The following is an 18,164-nucleotide window of genomic DNA, read 5'->3' as shown; positions in this document are numbered from 1 at the left end:
AGGACAAAAGAGAAATAAAAATTCTTAAGAAAATGATTATATAAATCTAAGATATGTCAAAAAGGCCAAAATAAAAGACCTTGTCAAAAATAGAAATATCTGAATTTTAACAGTCAACTTAGTCCTATATGGACAATCAACAAAAAGGCACTCTAACTTAGGGAGGTGGTAATGTCCTTACAGGGTGTTAAAATACATTTTTCAATTTACTGAGAGCGATAAATATTCTCCCTAGTCCAACTTCACCCACCCCCAGCCTCCTTTCCCAGGGTTGTGTGTAATTTAAATGTCATTCAACAATTTTTTTAAAAGGGATAGGAGGTACAAAAAGGTACATTTCCTTTTATGACAGCTTTATCAACAAATATTAAAATATAACTAGAAATGGTGTGGGTTTTCTTTCATGTTACCTGAAGAAGAAGATGTCTTCTAAAATAAATGTTTTAAAAGCCCAAATGATTTGAGGACCCAGTACAGATCTCTGAGGGGAGAGGCTATTCTGCCTTCTTAAGTACCTCTTTTGGAAATCTGGACTGGAAATGACTCCAATATATAATCTAGGGTGACACGAAAGTCCAAATTATCAGAAGATATTTTATATTTCCTATATTAAGGGTGATCAGAGGCTTACTGGAAGACTAAGAAATAGTGTAGCAAAAGCCAAACAAACTAGTTGTTAGCATAACTCAATCCTCATCTAAATTCCTTCCCTCTCCCCTACTGGTCTCTAAAGAAACTAAGGGACAGCCAACCACACCAAATTGTATGGTGTGGAAGGTAAGTGCCTCTTGGCATTTAGGAAACCAAACAAATACGCGTTAGCCACAGCATGGAATCTTAGCCACAACACAGCTGCAAGGCAGAAATCTGAAGAGATCAATTTTTGTAGATTTTGTGCTGGCAAAATCAATTCTGTGAAAAACACTTTATTTTGAACCCTGCTGTGCTCCTGGTATAAAAATCTAAACTTGTAGCCTAAAGGGGACCACAAGACGTAAGAGGCAAAAAATGTTCCCCCTCCCATCCATCATTTTTATCAAATTTACTTTCATTTCAGATGACAGGCTTTTCTTTCTTTCTTCTTTTTTTCTTTTTCTTTTGGCAGTTGGCCAGAACAGGGATCAAACCCTGGACCTTGGTATAATCAGCACCACACTCTAGCCAACTGAGTTAACCGGCCAGCCCTCTTTTTTCTTTTTTAAAAAAGTTTAGTTTCATATTTTTGTTTCTTATTTATTATTATTATTATTATTATTGTGTGTGTGTGTGTGTGTGTGTGTGTGTGTGTGTGTGTGTGTGTGTGTGTGTGTGTGTGTGTGTGTGTGTGTGTGTGTGTGTGTGTGTGTGTGTGTGTGTGTGTGTGTGTGTGTGTGTGTGTGTGTGTGTGTGTGTGTGTGTGTGTGACCGGCCGCACCGCGCTCAGCCAGTGAGCGCACCGGCCACCCCTATATAGGATCCGAACCCGTGGTGGGAGCGCTGCTGCACACCCAGCGCTGCACTCTCCTGAGTGCGCCACGGGGTGGCCCATTATTTATTATTCTTAACAGACATTTTTGGATGATTAAGACATTGACTAAATTATTATTTCACAATGAAAACTTTTAGACAAAACATACATTGAAAAGTGAAATCCATAATCTGAAAATCCAAAATCTGAAATGTTCCAAAATGTGAAATCTTTTTTTTCACTATATTTATCATTACACAATGTAATCATTTTTTGTGGCCCTTTACTAATTTCTCACTAAGCCCCTGTCCCAAAATGGGAAACTTTTTGAGCACTAACATGACACAAAGGAAATGTTCATTGAAGCATTTTGAATTTCAGATTTTTGGATGAGGGATGCTGCTCAGCCGTTAGGGAAGTTCAACCACAGTACAATGCAAAAATCCCAAAACCCGAAATCTGAAACACTTCTGGTCTCCAGCATTTCAGACAAGAGATACTCAACATGTACAGACATAGAACTCAGTAAAAAGGCAAAGAAATAAAAACATAGAAAAACGAAAATAATTTATAAAAGAAAAGCTCTTCCAAGTGCCACTAAGACCTCCTGGAATCCTAATTTTCATAGTTCTTGATTCTTTAGTATACGTAGCTTAAATATGACCTTAGATAAATAACAAATATAAACTTGATTCTACAATGATCATTTTTATGTATTTATAAGTTTTTGGTGGAGGTGGTGGGGAGGAATAGGAGCTGTTGAACTCATCCAAATGCAGAGTAATAATTTAGCAATATTTTTAGAATATAAAAGATACCATGTCACTTGATAGTATAAATCTAGCAAACCACTTTCTAAGTTTCAGTTTCTCTATCAGTAAAGGAAGAGATAAACTAGTTCTTCACTCAAATAATACTGAAATATAAACATTCTAATTTCCTATCAAGAACTTTGGGAGGGAGCATAGAAGATAGTTCTATGATACTATACTAAATTGTGTTAAAAAAAACAAACATAGTTGCATATTCCATCACAATAAAAGACTTTGTACAGAAAAATGATTCTCAAGGCATAGTCTATGGGTCCTTTAAAAGAAGTATTCAATGTAGAAGAATTCTAAAACAATCAAATCCTGCAAATAGTCACTTGGAATTTTGCTGGCCTATTTGTATCTCTCTGGGCTATCACAAGAGAAGGACATAATGAGGATGGTGATTATGACAATGCTTCTACCAACGTGGAGACTCTTTAAACCTTCATAGAAATCCATAAAATTTAATTTTCTTTCTCTCTCTCTCTTCTTTTTTTTTTTTTTTTTTTGGCAGTTGGCCAGTATGGAGATCTGAACCCCTGACCTTAGTGTTACTAGCACCATGCTCCTAAGAGAGCTAACTGGCCAGCCCTATAAAACTTAATTTTCTCAGAAGCCCCCTCTCCATCTTACTTTTCATTATAAAAAATCTTCAAATATAATCTAAAATAGGAAGAAGAGTAAAATACCACCCCCCCCCCCCAAGTAACTATCATCCAGCTTTAATAATTATCAACATGTGGCCAATCTTTGGTCATATACACCCATCTCCACAGATTACTTTAAAGCAAATCCCAGACATAATTTTTATTTAAATTCCAATTGCTGAATTTTTCTAGCTAAGAAAATACTCGTATAGTACTAGGTAACAATGAAATAACTTTTAAACATGAAAAAACTGCACCTTTTAAAAAGAACAAGCTATCAAACACAAAGGTCACACCCAAGTTCCAGTAAATATACATAGCAGAGGTATAGACCTGTTTCCAGAATTTCCAACAGAAGATATTTTTGCATCATTTAGTGACAGGAACACTAACCCACAATAACCACCATAGTGAATAAACACTGTAAATGTAGCTTCTATTTTAAATCTAGAATTTCTAAGTTTTAATTTAGAAACTGACTTTTTAATATAGTAAAACAATAAGGAGCAACAGAAAGCAGTGTTGTGTACATGGTGGTATTAGCAGGATTTGACTGAAGGGAACAGGGCTGATCCTGTATGTTGTGAGTGGCATGCCCTCAACCCTGTCTGATTCATCAACAACCCTCCGCTCCCCAGACCATTCCCAGACAGTTAGTATTCTGCTAAGGCCAGTGTCCTACAGGCCCAAAGCTAAGTGGTTTGATCTCCGCTGGAGTACAACAGCACATGTCACCCCCTCCCTTAGTGCTATTGAGCATTCTCCAGGTTCAGAATCACACGTGCCAGTGTGTGTCTTTGTGTAACCACCTCAGAAGGGAAAGGGAAGCTTTGTTAACACATTTCCTACAATCACAAAGCTAAATGCCTTAGCCAAAGGTATCTTTTATGGTTCTCACTGTCAAAAGTAATAGTGGGCATAAATAGGAGAGGTCATAGAACTGACAAGCAGAGCTAGCTGTGGTAGGGTGGTTGGGGGGAGACAGGTGACAACAAATGGGAAGAAATGAGCCTCAAAACCCTTTAGAACATGGCTAAGAGGCACAGATAAACTTTGGGTAATCTGCGCTCACTTTTTCAAGTATAGATTTCATGTGATGCTGTGGTTATTTTTCATCCTGGTCTTCACAAATCCTAAACTCTTGAGAGTCTGTTATCCTCAGGCAATTCTAGAAACAAATCCCATATCCATTAACTCATGAAGAGAGAGAACTATATTTGTACCAAAAAGAATTCAAGGCCATTCTTTATCTATGCCCCACGAGCAACCTCATTCTCTACTGACTTGTGAAGCCAGCCCTATGGGAAACATACATCTCAAACATCTGGCCCATACATAAGACCTCTCTTAAAGGTTTTCAAGAAAGGAAAAAAAAAAAAAAAGACAAATTAATGTAAATACAAAGAGTCAAAATGCTGAAAAGACAGTAACTATTTGGGGAGGAAAGTCTGGTTTACAGCATTTTTGCCTGGCAGATAGTACACAGAAATAAATTATTCATGACCAACACGTCTGTATCGCAGAGCCACATCTCCACCAGCCAACCCAGAGACATCCTGGATACCTACCAGTAAGTACCAGCACCTTGTGACGTTAGCTCCATGCCATCCACCGAATTGTAGCTATCATCATCCATAATCTTGGAAAGACCAAAATCTGTAATTTTTATCTCTCCACACGCTGTGCCATTTACTAAAAGAATATTACCTAAAAAGATAAAAATCTTCATGAATAAGCAGGGACTTACTGATTAAGAAAAAACCCCAAAGCAATAACAGACAAGAAGGGGCCAACTGAACTCAGACTCTCGCATGCAAAAGCAAACATCTAAATCTTTGCAACAAAGCAATCTCTACTCTGGATGCTGGGGCAGAGTTCTCAGTGTCTGCTGGAAACTTCTCTTTTCCAAGAATCACCTGCTTAATGTGCCAAAACTACCACTATGAGCACTGGAAATAAAAATAATTTGTCAAAGTAAAATATTACTTGTACAGCTGTTCAAAAATGGTGAGAAAGTTTCATCTGAACTCTCAGTGAGGATCTCTAAAACACTCTGTTTAGAACAGTAGTTCCAAAAAGAAAAAAGAAAAAAAAGCAAAGAAAACAAACAAGTGAATCAAAGCTAGCACCACAGCACCACCTACAGCTCAGCTCCTATGGCAGGAAAGTGTGCTTAATTCAGTGACAGAAAACTCAATCACACAATAGCCATCTTTTAAAATCACTTCATTTTAATTAATTTTTTAGTCATCTGAATTATATTAGAACATTAAAGAATAGTGAATTAGTGAGATTTAATATGTAGCTACCAGAAAAGTAAACAATTTTGCCATACCAGGAAGTAAACAGGAACCATCTTCCTAACACCCAAGCTAAACTGGTTAGAGTTGTCTACATAGAACATATGCAGACTTCTAAAAAACAGCTGAGGATAACAATGAAAAAATATAGAGGTAAGAATTCTAACTGCCCTCCACACTTTGATGATGACTATCATAGTTAGATAACCATGACAAAAAGATGAAAACTCTGCTTGAAATTTAATGAAATGGGAGGCATATATGCAAAGAGACTTGTAGCAGAGAAACTGCTACGTAGTGTGAATAACGGAAAAAAACAAAACTGAACTTGCCAGAACAATTCTTTCTTAATGGAACTGACATCATCAAGTGCCCTGGCTCCAAAAAGAAAGGCATTGTTTCTCCAGAGTATTTAATCCGACCCCCAGCCCCGCCCCAAACCCAGTGCTGGTGGCTGGGACTCTTCCCACACCTACCTAGTTAATCTAAAATTGGGACTCTTCCCACACCTACCTAAGTAATCTAAAGTCAGATGTTATTAGGCGTTCTTGGCTCCTGCCAAATTCTCTAATTTTATAAAATTATAAGTCCCTTATAAGACCAAAGAAAACAGTACTGCTGTCTCCTAAAAGTTAGACATACCTGGTTTGAGGTCATAGTGTATGATGGGAGGTTTTATTTCATTTAAGTACTTTAAAGCATTCACAATCTGCATGATAATGGATCGGGCCTCTTTCTCTGACATTAATTTGTGCTGTTTCAGGTAGAAGTCCAGATCATTTCCCTCGCAGTATTCTAATACTGTACAAAACCTAAAGAGAAATAAACCAACATTTAACCATGGGATAAGAGCAAGCAGATTAAGACCATCTAAACCAGTTCCAGTGAAAACTTAAGGTAACTAGCTTCTCACTCCTTTCTTCTTTGTTCCTTAAAATACTCTCCTTTCCTTTATTCAGTATTATCTACCTGAATGGTTTACAGGAAGAAGACTGCTTACTCTCTTAAACAGCTTCCGTACCCTCCACACTGGAATCTGTTGTGCTAAAGTTCACCTATGGCATAGCTCTTCTTGAATCTAGACTATAAGAACACTGATAAGAACTATAGTATATTTAAGTTAGATATCTTTTTGGAAGGGTCTCCAATACATCCCCACATCATGCATTCATTTCTAAACAACCACATTGTGATCAACTAACACAATTCCCACTGCAAACATTTTGTTTATAACCCTGAGTGCTGACAGTGAGGAAGAATCTAGAGTTTGTTCAGGTCCCAAGACCTGGTTGCATACATATGAGTGTACTTCACAAAATTCGTGGAAAAACAATTGAAAGATAATACAAATCTATCCATAAACTTTTTCAAGTCCCCTTGTACCTGGTAGTTCAGCACAACATAGCAGTCTCCCCTTTATCCACTATTTTGCTTTCCACAGTTTCAGTTACCTGTGGTCAACTGCAGTCCAAAAATATTAAACAGAAAATCCCAGAAATAGTTCATAAGTTTTAAATTGTGTGCAGTTCTGAGTAGTGTAATGAGATTGCATGCCGTCCTCCATCCCACCCAGGAAGTGAATCATCCCTTTGTCCAGTGTACACATGCTATATGTGATACCCTCCCGTTAGTCACTTAGCAGCCATCTCGACAACTATGGTGTTATCACAGTGCTTGTATTCAAGTAACTCTAATTTTACTTAATAATGGCCCCAAAACACAAGAGTAGTGATCCTGGCATATTGTTATAATTATTCTATTTTCTTACTAGTTATTGTTGTTAATCTCTTACTATGCCTAATTTACAAATTAAACTTTATCACAGGTATTTATGTATAGAAAAAAACATAGTATATATAGGGTTCAGTACTACTCGCGGTTTTGGGCATCCACTGGTGGTCTTGGAATGTGTCCCCTGAGGATAAGGGGTGACTACAGTAGTGCACTATGAATTTCTCTTTCCTAAACACACAAGGTGTAAAAGAGCTTGTAAACATACAGTATCTGTGTGGTTCTAACAAATGTGTTACTATATGGCATGTTTATTTTTCCTTCACTTATGTCAATACATCACACAGACCCATATTTAAAACTACACACCATTTGTGGCATTACATGGGGTTACGTGTCTATCTTCTAAGGCATTATATACTGAACTGTTTATAAGGCTTCCTGAACTGTTTGAATATCCCTGAGAGATGAATACCTTTTGAGTCATTCTAAGTTGTGACAATGGGTTTATCAGTCAGGGTCTAGTCAGGAAATAAAAATGACTTGAGTATTTGAACCAGAGAGGCTGTAATACAGGGAAGTGATCACACAGATGATGGAAAAGCTGAGAAGACAAACTGGTCCACTGAGGCACCCCAGAGATCATCAACAGCAGGAAACCATTAGCAGTCTAAGGCCAGAGGGCCAGAGAGAGGAGACAGTGCAACCAGAACCCAGGGTCAACAGAGAGAACTGGAACTGTAGGGGTGGGAGGAGGGTGAAGGACCAACTGGCTAAACCCAGTTGGATGCCAACTGACACATAAGCCTGGTAAAGACAGCCAACAGGGCTAACCCAGCTAAGATGCGGAGAAGGGGGAGGGTGAGGAGCAGATCTGAAGGTAAACAGGCTCAGGACTAGCACTCTGGGCCTCTGGGCAATTAGAGGCCTTCCAGAAGCACTGCCATTGAATGTGGACTCACACAGTTCTGTGGAATCCCAAAACTGAACAATAATTTATGCTTCTTATGGAACACAACAGGGCATGCTAGCACCCTATTTGAGAATGACTAAAATATATAGATTCTCTGATCTAAGAGGCTGAAATCTGAGACACAGACTCTCATGATCAGTGGACTGATTCTTCTCAAGCTAGAAATAAAATCTCACTTTTAATACCCAAACAATTTTCAGAAGACTGTTTAAAACGATGGTCTTTTTTTTGGTGAAAATTCCCCCTACATATAGGAAGAGCAAAGTAGACAACTCAAGGGTAGTACAGAATCAACTCAATTTGTCATATTAGTTAAAAGTATATATATAATTCAAAACAGCAGATAATCCAAGTTGTTATATTTACCTTTGAAATAGTTTTTGTATTACATTTTTTGCCAGGGGGTGGGGAGGGGGGAGTCCACCTAGCATTCAAGGAATTTACTCAAAGCAAAACAGTCATGCCACCCTGCGGAGACCTGCCCCAGGTTTCCCAATCCTGCCCTCCAAGTAAATTATTTTTTTGAAACCTACTCCATGCAAAACATGCGTGGCTATGCCTGGTACAACTGCCACCCTAGTGAAAAGAGGAAATCCCTAAGCAGATAAAGGACAGTCATGTTTCCAAGGAAATTATGACCTCCTTTTGGGGTCATTTCTAATTGTGGGCCAGCTGTCTGAGTAGACATCTCTGAGAAAGCTGCCAGCTAGAACAGACCAAAATTCCTAGAATCACCCTGGGAGGCTGAGGGGAACACCTGCCGGCCAGAACTAGGCTATGTTCTTCTTATTCAGCCCAGATACCTACAGAGAAGCATTTCCAAATGCTGAAATATTTCTAAACTGCTGGATAAACCCAGAGGCTCTAGAAGCTTCTAGATACCAGGTAACAAAATACAACAATGCCTAAGATTATCAAAGATCTCAGACAAGTCTCTGGTCCTCAAAATTCACCTGTAAAATGAGAAGGCTGGACCTGAGAACCCTTCCCATTCTAACATCCTATTAGCCTATGAAGCTACATTTCAACATGTGGCATTGGGCTCTGCCTTCATTTGTACTACATTATCTTGCTTTAGGATAAAATCACATTGCTGGTACTTTTTAAATTTTTTTACTTTTTCTGACTGGTAAGGGGATCGTAACCCTCGGCACCAGGTGGTCCGCACTACACTCAGCCAGTGAGTGCACTGGCCATCCCTATATAGGATCCGAACCCGCAGACTCGGCGTTACCAGCGCCGCACTCTCCCGAGTGAGCCACGGGGCCGTCCCTTGCTGGTACTTTTAAAGGGCCTGTCGGTGTTCATCAGAGTCTCTCGGTTGAAGCAGAAACTCTCTTAAATAGTCTACACTCACTGGTGCACATCAGTGGCATGCTGGCACCAATCTGTGCCAGTTCTCAAGAGCTGGCTGTTAAATTTTCAGGAATTCTATGAAGCTGGTTATTAAACCACTGGTAGGACAAATGAATAAGCAAAATATGGTATATCCATACAAAGGAATATTATTCGGCCATAAAAAGGAATGAAATACTGATACATGCTAAGAGGATGACCCTTGAAAATAACGTGCTAAGTAAAAGAAGCCTGTCAAGCCCACACATTATATGATTCCGTTCATATGAAAGTCCAAGGGCTGGCTGGTTAGCTCAGTTGGCTAGAGCACTGCATTGCAACTCCAAGATCAAAGGTCTGGATCCCCATACCAGCCAGCTACCCCAAACAAACAAACAAACAAACGACCTGACATATGGAAGTCCAGAATAGGAAATCTATAGAGATAAAAAGTAGTAGTTGCTTAGGGCTGCAGGAGAGGGATAAGAGCAAAAGGTATGGGATTTTTTTTGAGGTGGTAAAAATGTTCTAAAATGGTTGTACATATCTGTGAATATACTAAAAACCACTCAATTATATACTTTAAATGGATGAATCATGTAGTATGTGAATTACAATTCAATAAAGCTTTTTTTTTAAGTTAGGTAGCTCAAAATTGGACATGGTGGGAGTATTTACACCACTGAAATTGACAAACACTACAAATTAGCTCTGTCTCTCTCCCCACCAAGCTGGCTGTTAAACATTTACCAGCATACAAATGCACATGACCTTTGGCCTAGAGATGTCTTGCTGACCCAAATTTGAATTTATATATGATCATTTGCCCACAAATTAATATATTTGATTCCCTCAGAGGGTATTTCCTGGACCCAGATTTAAACTCTATTCCATAAATGGTCAGTCAAGACTGTAAGAAAATAATATTAATTGCTAAGGTAAAACAGCACTGTACTTACGAGTCAGTGTCCAGTGAAAAGTAATCATACAGCTTCACTATTCTGGGATGATCCAGTTCTTTGTGAATCCGATATTCCCTACATGCATGCCTGTAAACAAAAAGAAAAATTAAGGAGAAAGTACTTTGGCCTGCCTTTTAGAACTCTTCAAAGATACTCCTAAATATTCTCTCATTTCTCCACTGTTTCCACATGTTTATTGCATTCAGTCCCATCTGGTTCCCTCATCTGATTTTTCTCTACTGGTACCTACCAAGCTGTTGAGAAAATAGTATGTGCTCAAATATTTGTTAAATGAATGAATGCCAACCTTTTATATCTTTCAAGTTCATTCTATGACAATCACACCTCTTTTATATATATTACCCAAATATCACAAATTTAAAAATTACGAAGACAGCTTTTTCCCCCTCTCCTCTATAGCTGACACTTAATATCTATAAATGTTTATATCCTGTTACAACAAGGGGGTCAATTTTAGCATGTAAAGGATTACCTGTCACATAAGTCAACTGGCAGTGCTTTGTGGGTTTTTTGTTTGTTTTTAAATCCTACTCCTTACAAAAAGGACTTAATATGCTATTAGCTTTACTTTGTTCTAAGAAAATGTGAAATTAACAGAAAACTCAAAATTATGGAAACCCTAGTTTTCTTAGAACAGAGAATTTAAGTATATTTATTCGTATCTTTTTTTAGTTCCTTTCCAATTTAAAATCGTTTAATAAGATTACAAACCAAAATGGGTTATATAACTTGAGACATACTCATATATTGAATTTTAAAACTATAACATGTTTACACAATATAATTGCCAATAATTTTTTAAGTATTTAGTTCTTATTCACAAAGAGAGTAACCAGAAACTGTTATATTTTAAGTAATCCAGCACCATTTAATTTGGGATGTTTTGTTATGAGAATAAGAAAAGAGAAAATCTTCCATAGTATAATAAAACTAAAAAAAAAAATTTGATATTTTTTGAAATCAGTATACTCCAGTATATCAAAAATACACAGAAAATACTAAATTAAAGAAAAGCTGAGGAAAAAAATCAGGGTATGGGGGGAAGGAGGAATCTGAATCTAAAAGTAATTGAATCTTTTCCCCTCAAAGGAAACTTCTGGCTTATTTTTCAAGCTGCCACTTTTGGCCATTTTTGCTTCTGGCTAGCACGGAGGCAGAGCAATGGCAGAACACACACTACATTGGGAACCCAGAAACCTGGCTTCCGGTTGTGGCTCTGTGACTCTACCTCTCTGAGCTTCAGTTTCATCCCTGGAATGGAAGTTTTTTTTTTTTTTTTTTTTTTAAAGATGACCGATAACAGGATCTTAACCCTTGATTTGCTGTTAGCACCACGCTCTCCCAAGTAAGCTAACCAGCCATCCCTACACAGGGATCTGAACCCATGGCCTTGGTGTTATCAGCACCACACTCTCCCAAGTGAGCCACGGGCTGGCCCTGGAATGGAAGTGTAGAAGTGTGCTCCCTGCAGATGCCGAGCAAATTCAGCTTTGACCCAACCCCATTTTCCAAAGTAACTCCGCATTTGTCTTCTTTAATATATCAAGATTCCAAGTAATATTACATTTGGTAAAATAAAGGTGCTGCTGTTTTAAAAAACAAGTTTAGAAACCTATGGGAAAAAAAGATCACTGTTTAAGTCATTTCTCACTCTAGCATGCTATAAATCTATAGTTCTCTGCCCTTCTATTTTAACATCTTGATTTTGTGCATTTCAGAGTAGAGACCAATTTCTCTGTCAAGTTACAGAAAATAGAAGAAACTAAAGGAGGCAAAAATTAAGAATCAAAATCCTTCAAAGTCCTCGCCAAGTAATGAAATTTGCTGAGTGTCACTGAAACTACTCCCTCAACGTCATGTCAAGCATAAAGCCCGCTTCTCTTACTTCATCAGCAAGGCAGTGGCTGAGCCATGATCAACTTTCAATTTAGCATCCAAGGGATCGATACACTATAAATACAGAGACTTCAATAAGAAAGTGAAAGAAGCTTATTCACTAAAGTGTCTTTTGCTCTCATAAGTGAATATATATTTAGATTCTCAAAATGCTTGTCTTTTATCTTAGAAAATTAGAAAAGAGCATTACACAAGAGCATATTAATTAAGATACAAATTATTTCTGCAGATAGTTTTATATGAAATTTTTCCTGCTGTACAATTTTTAATATGTTACTTGAGGCAATTAAAGAAATCTAGTATTCTTATTGTTTTCATAAAGCACAAGTAATACAATAAGTCTATTTTTTGTTTGTTTGTGGGGGGAAGAGGACAGGAAAGAAAGGGCAAAACAGAACTCAAAATTCAACAAAACCACAACCTTTTATTTTCTTTGAGATTTTCCTTCTTTTTTACTCAAATAAATGTCTTGATTACAGATGGGACTGGGAAGTCATCCCCACTAATGGAAAAGCAATTAAAAGACCTTACTATGCAGGGCAATATCATTTTCATATTTCAAAATGTTACCACAATACTGAAGTGTACTACTTTTTAGTTTAATAATGAAGTTTTAGGCTTCTACTCAAGACGGTGGAATAGACGGTCCCCAGCATCACTCTCGCCCACAAATCAACCAATTTACAACTATTAAAGAGCAACAACAGCAGAGCTGGGCCACTAGAGCTCAGGGAAGTGGAGGAGAGACCTATGAAGTTCACGAAGGCAGGAGAAGCCACAATGAGAGAAAGAAAGGACTGCTCCCACCATTTTGAGCCCCGGCTGCTTCAAGGCTGGCCCTGGTGAGCACATGGAGCAAGAGCTGGCAAAAGCCGCTGCTGTACTCTTCAGATGAAGTTACATGGAGGTGGCAGGGGAGAAAAAGGCCTTGATGTCCCTCAGGCCAGCAAGACCACTAACAGGGTTACCGTGGACCCACAAGGAGTGAGGAGCCACGAAAACTGAAAAAAGGAGCCACATTGAGGCTAGTGAGTCATCGCAAGGGACTGGCGCATGGGGCCATGGGAAGTGTTTGCAGCAGGGGTGGAGGGGGAGATGGGCCCACCGGGGGAATACCGGGGCACAGCATGGACAGCTGAGCTGCCCTCCAATCAGCCTGGGCCTACTCTGTGTAGACTGGTCAGGAATACAGAACTGTAGAGGTGCAGTTTGCTGAAAAGACTTAGGTCCAGACCAGAGTTTCCACACAACCCAGGTGTACCAGATCTCACGAGACCTGGAAGTACCTACAAAGTCAACCATTAAAACCTGAGCTGCACAAAAAGCCTTCCCCACGGAATCAGCAGCAAGCAGCAATTTAGATCAACCACAGGACTCAAGTGCTGGTCCCCACAGGAAGTTCTTCCATTTTAGAAGTAAGCAAAGAACAACAAATTAGTGCTAGTGCAGAGTTTTAAGTGGTGGGAACAGCAAATAATCCAACACAGAACTGAAAGAAAAAACAAAATACCCACAGACCAGAGACAAAGTTTGATATGAACTAGTAAAGGTCTCACTTCACCAAAGAATACCTGTAAAACCTAGAAGGACCAGAAGCCCCCTGGGCCTGCAAGCCAGGGATAGGGGAGAGCCAGGGGCCTCAGCCATGCCCCCCAACACCCACAACCGGCCCAGCAACAACCACCTAGCTGCTAAAGGAAGCACCCCAGGCTCCCAAGCCAGGTGGTAAGGGGACCAAGGGCTTCAGCTACACACCCCTGACATCTGCATCTATCCCAGCAATGACGGAGCTACCACTGGAAGACCCCTGGTCTCCCCTGCACAAATGAGGGGGGTGCCATGGGCCTCAACCATGCCCTCCCTCCTTCCTCCTTCTCTCACCCTATTTCTTTCCCCCTTTTTCTCTTCCCTTCCCACCCAACTGCTCAGCAATAGCCACGGGGCCCACCTGGGATCCTCAGGCATGGAGTCAGGGATGGGGACCAACCTGTCCTCCCGCATCCAAGCACGTCACCACTGCCACAAGGCTCACCTGGGGTCCTGAGGCATGGAGCTAGGGACAAACCCCTCCTCCTGCAACCAGGCAAGGAGGATGCCAAAAACACTTCCATGTGGGTGGCCCACCGCAGCCACCACAATAGCCACAGCTGCTGCAAAAGTGGCTAGATGCCACAACCACCATGCAGATGGCCCACTAGCCACTTGAGTGCATTGACACAAGGAGAGTCACCAGCAGAGACCAAAGAAAAGAAGAGGATGTCTCTCTCCACAAAGCCCATTCCAGAGTGATAGAGGCATCTGCTCTATGATAATACTGGGGGACCTGAACACACCTCTCTCAGAACTGGACAGATCATCTAGGCAACAAATCAACAGAGTAACCGTTACTCTTTCAGAAGGAGAGAAGAAATCTAGGGTTATCAGAAGTGAGAGGGGAGAGGGGGATGGGAAGAGATTGGATAAGGGGCATAAAGAATAAGTTCTATTTGTAATAATGTGTATGCTAATAGTATTGATTTGATCAACATACATCAACGTTGAACCCCCAAAATACGTGTAATCAATTATGATTCAATGAAAAAAATTTTTTTTTAAATAATGAAGTTTTAAAGCACTCACAAAAATCTATTATTTTCTTGATATAAGCCTCCTTAAAGTTCAACGGCATTAATGACATTTTGTCAATTCACCATTATCTATAGCCTGAAATTCATCAGTATGATTTCATATCACTTAGAACGCAAAATCTTTCAAAGAAAGGTAGAAGTACTTAAGAATTTCCTCCTAAGCAAAAATGGAGGTCACAATAACTTTACACACACACCCTCCTCAGTGTCTATCAGTTGGGAAATGGCCCCTGCCCAGACAGCTCTCAGGTGCCATGATTCCCCCTCTGATGAGGAATACAGAGTAGGAAGGCATCATTGCCAGCCTGGAGCTGGAACAGCAAAGAGCTCAGACAAATAACACAATTCCACTCACTTGCTCTCTGGCTCTGTCTGGTAGAGAAATGTGAGAAAGACACCCAATCCTTACCCACCAAGACTCAAACTGCTTCCAATTGTGTCAAGGAGGAACACGGTCCTGGCTTCACCCCTCACTGTTTCAAAAGTCTGATAAGCAGAATGCCCACCTATAGTTACTATGGTATTCAACACTAGCATTCTCTTTAAGGTCAGCCTAAATGCTGGATACTGAGACTAGGCAAAATATATATAAATTCCAGTACAGCAACTATGTTCTCAAGGTTGATCAAGATTGGTCCCTTGTAGAGTCAACTGTTTTAGAGTAGTTGATGCACAGATAAGATACAGAACAGGCTCCAAGGATAACTAGAGGGAATTTTTGATGCAAAGAATTACTGCTCCAACACACATAGGCACTCTTAGGGTCTCAATACAATAGGGACATTTCTCATTCATAACTGATCAGAACAACCAGTTCTGTGAAGTATTCCTGGGATTCACTGATGCGAGCCATTCATCCCTACATGTCAAGTGACTGGAATGTACTTATAATTATGTAACTGGCACTCAGGAGCATCTGGACTGCAGCTGCCTGTCACCTAAGACAGACATACAGGGTATCATAAACCTCATCTCATCCCTTTTCCTACCTCTGCCAAGCCCTATTTCTCCTTAAGCTGCAGGAACCTTCTCTTCTCCAGTGCTGAGCGCCACTGCCAATCTGTCTGGAATAGGAAGAATTCTGGGTCCCGGATGAACAACAGGTATAAAGCAAGAGTTGCCTTGGTCCAGGTCCAAAGAACTGGCTGATGGTATAGAAATGCTTGATTTTCCCTTTGAGATTTAGAAGCCAACTAAAAGACTACTTCAAAGTCCACTGTTTTTCCCTCTTCAATGTATTATTTATAAGAAAAAAAACAAGACTGTCTTTATAGAAAGGAGGAGTTTGTTTCTATCAAAAGGGGCTTGTCTCCTTTCTGGGATGGAACTTGTCTAATTCAAAATTTGCATCTACAACAAGGAAACAAAACTAAGCCCAGTGGGAAACCTAATAGCAAATTAAGTCTGCATGGCTTCCAAAGCAAATGAGCCATGACCTCCAATGTTCTGAAGCTCAGGGGGCATTTAGGCAAAACCTGACATTAGTGGAACAAAGCAATTCTTAGCTGCACATGTAGTAACTATTCATTCTAAAGAGACCACCCTCCCTACCTTCCACCCAAAGTACTAGTGACTGCCATTAGTGACATTCTGAGGACAGGCAAGCACAGGAAATGGGGTGCTGAAGGCTGAGAATTTGAGACAGGCATACTGTGACGGGAGAGAACAGCACAGCTCTGAGAGGTTTGATCAAATCAAACGAGTTCTACTAAGGCACATCATGTGTCCCCCACTGTCTCCTCAATAAGGAAATGACCGAAGTAGCAGAAAGAGCTCCGTCCATAGCTCCCCAGGGCTCCTAGACCACTAAAGGATACTCTCACTTGGTTTCTATAGACAAGCAACTGAGGCTTTACTTGTTTATCGTAGCTATTTTTAGACACAATGGAAGGGGAGGTTAAGAGCATGGGTTTTGGATTAAAGGAAGTCTGGATTTAAATACAAGCTCAGCCACTTCTTAATTGCTACTTAAATTCTTTAAGTATCAGTTTACCCATTGGTAAGATGGAATAGATTCACTTTCCTAGGGCTGAGAACTTTGAGACAGGCAAACTGTGATGGAGACAACAGCACAGCACTGAGGGGCTAAATAAGTCAACTGAGTTATAACGATTAAATGAAACAAAATCAACAACAATGCATGTAAAGCTCCTAGCACAATGGTCAACCTATAGGTATTATTACTATTAAATTTTGAAAAAATCAAACACTCTAGTAGTATCACTTACTTGTGGTAATTCTCCTTTTTTTCATCTCTCCAGTTTTTATTTAACTGGTGAATTTTCACAGCTACATATCTTTGCTCTGTTAGATCAAACGCCTATAAAGAAAAGGAATAAATTATATTCAGGATAAATGCTAACAAGAATTACAGGCAACTGACCTGAAGCTTCTATTTAACAGATTAACATAATCAAAGTCCAAGATACGTTATTAAATAAAAACAGCAGCAAACAACAATACATCACACATTATTTCAATGTTGCAACCATCTTCTTGAAACTTGTGATTAGATAATTTAGAAGTCTCCAGACGCACTGGCACCAAGGGGTTTAGAACACAAAACCAAGCATATACCACAAACAGAAAGACAGCCTATGCCTTAAGAGTCACATCCCAACAGTTCTCTTTCTGGACATCATCTCTTCTCATTTGGGACCTTTCTCCTTTAGGCTGTCTCTTGTATCTCAGCTGATGCTGGGACTTTACATGCTTCAACAGTAAGTCCTGCCACTTTTGAAATCCTGGGGACACACACTGCCTGCCTCCTGGAGAAAACAACCCCTCAGGGTACACCCCTCTGATATGATTTTTTAAAAAAAATTACCCTGTAATTTGGTATATTGTGTTTATTAAAATAAAAACAGAAACAAAAATAAAAAACAGCCTGGCCATTAGTCCCACTCCTATATGCTGGGTCAATGAAAAGCAGTTTTTAATCCTAATAAGTCTGAAGTTAGTCACACCAAGTCCCTCCTCTAGTACTATCTAGAGAAAGGGATTGGCTTTCCCCAAAACCTACCAATGCTGGACAGTCTTACATATGCTAGGTAGTGCTACATCTTGGGGTGAAAAAGGTAAACTTTGGGTTTTTGAGGAAATTGGGTATAAATCACAACTTGATAAAGTAATATTTTTTAAAAAGTAATATTTTAATAGGAGATTTTCCCACACAAAAGAACTTGTTGTGGAACTCCTTTAGAATGAAAATAGTTTTCAGCCACAATGTATAATCGACAAAATAAAATTAAAAAAAAAAAAAAAAGAATGAAAATAGTTTTTCTTAGTTTATAAAGTTCAGTTCCAATACTGTTACCACCCATCTGCCAGTTTCCACAAACGTACAGATGAAGGTGACAGACACAGGACATACAGTCCATGAATAGTAGTGATCATTGTTCTATAGATCTTCC

The 18,164-nt window shown here is 39.5% G+C and overlaps 1 protein-coding gene across 11 annotated transcripts in view; it reads right to left on the bottom strand.

Annotated features, from left to right (window-relative positions):
- TLK2 (tousled like kinase 2) overlaps positions 1 to 18,164 on the bottom strand; it is a 122,598-nt gene that overhangs the window by 10,002 nt on the left and 94,432 nt on the right. For all 11 annotated transcript variants that reach the window (XR_010021976.1, XM_063081466.1, XM_063081467.1 and 8 more), the window contains 4 exons: positions 16,980 to 17,071; positions 10,205 to 10,294; positions 5,849 to 6,018; positions 4,475 to 4,613 (listed from right to left, as the gene is read on the bottom strand). Coding sequence is in view for 10 of the 11 variants with exons in the window: in XM_063081466.1 (XP_062937536.1) it covers positions 4,475 to 4,613; positions 5,849 to 6,018; positions 10,205 to 10,294; positions 16,980 to 17,071 (491 nt within the window). In the remaining variant the exon portion in view is untranslated. The remainder of the gene's footprint in view (positions 1 to 4,474; positions 4,614 to 5,848; positions 6,019 to 10,204; positions 10,295 to 16,979; positions 17,072 to 18,164) is intronic.

The sequence above is a fragment of the Cynocephalus volans genome, chromosome 16 (assembly GCF_027409185.1).
Source record: "Cynocephalus volans isolate mCynVol1 chromosome 16, mCynVol1.pri, whole genome shotgun sequence".
Taxonomy (NCBI): Eukaryota; Metazoa; Chordata; class Mammalia; order Dermoptera; family Cynocephalidae; genus Cynocephalus; species Cynocephalus volans.
The sequence above is the reverse complement of the archived record's forward strand: the minus strand, read 5'-3'. Positions and strand labels throughout refer to the sequence as shown.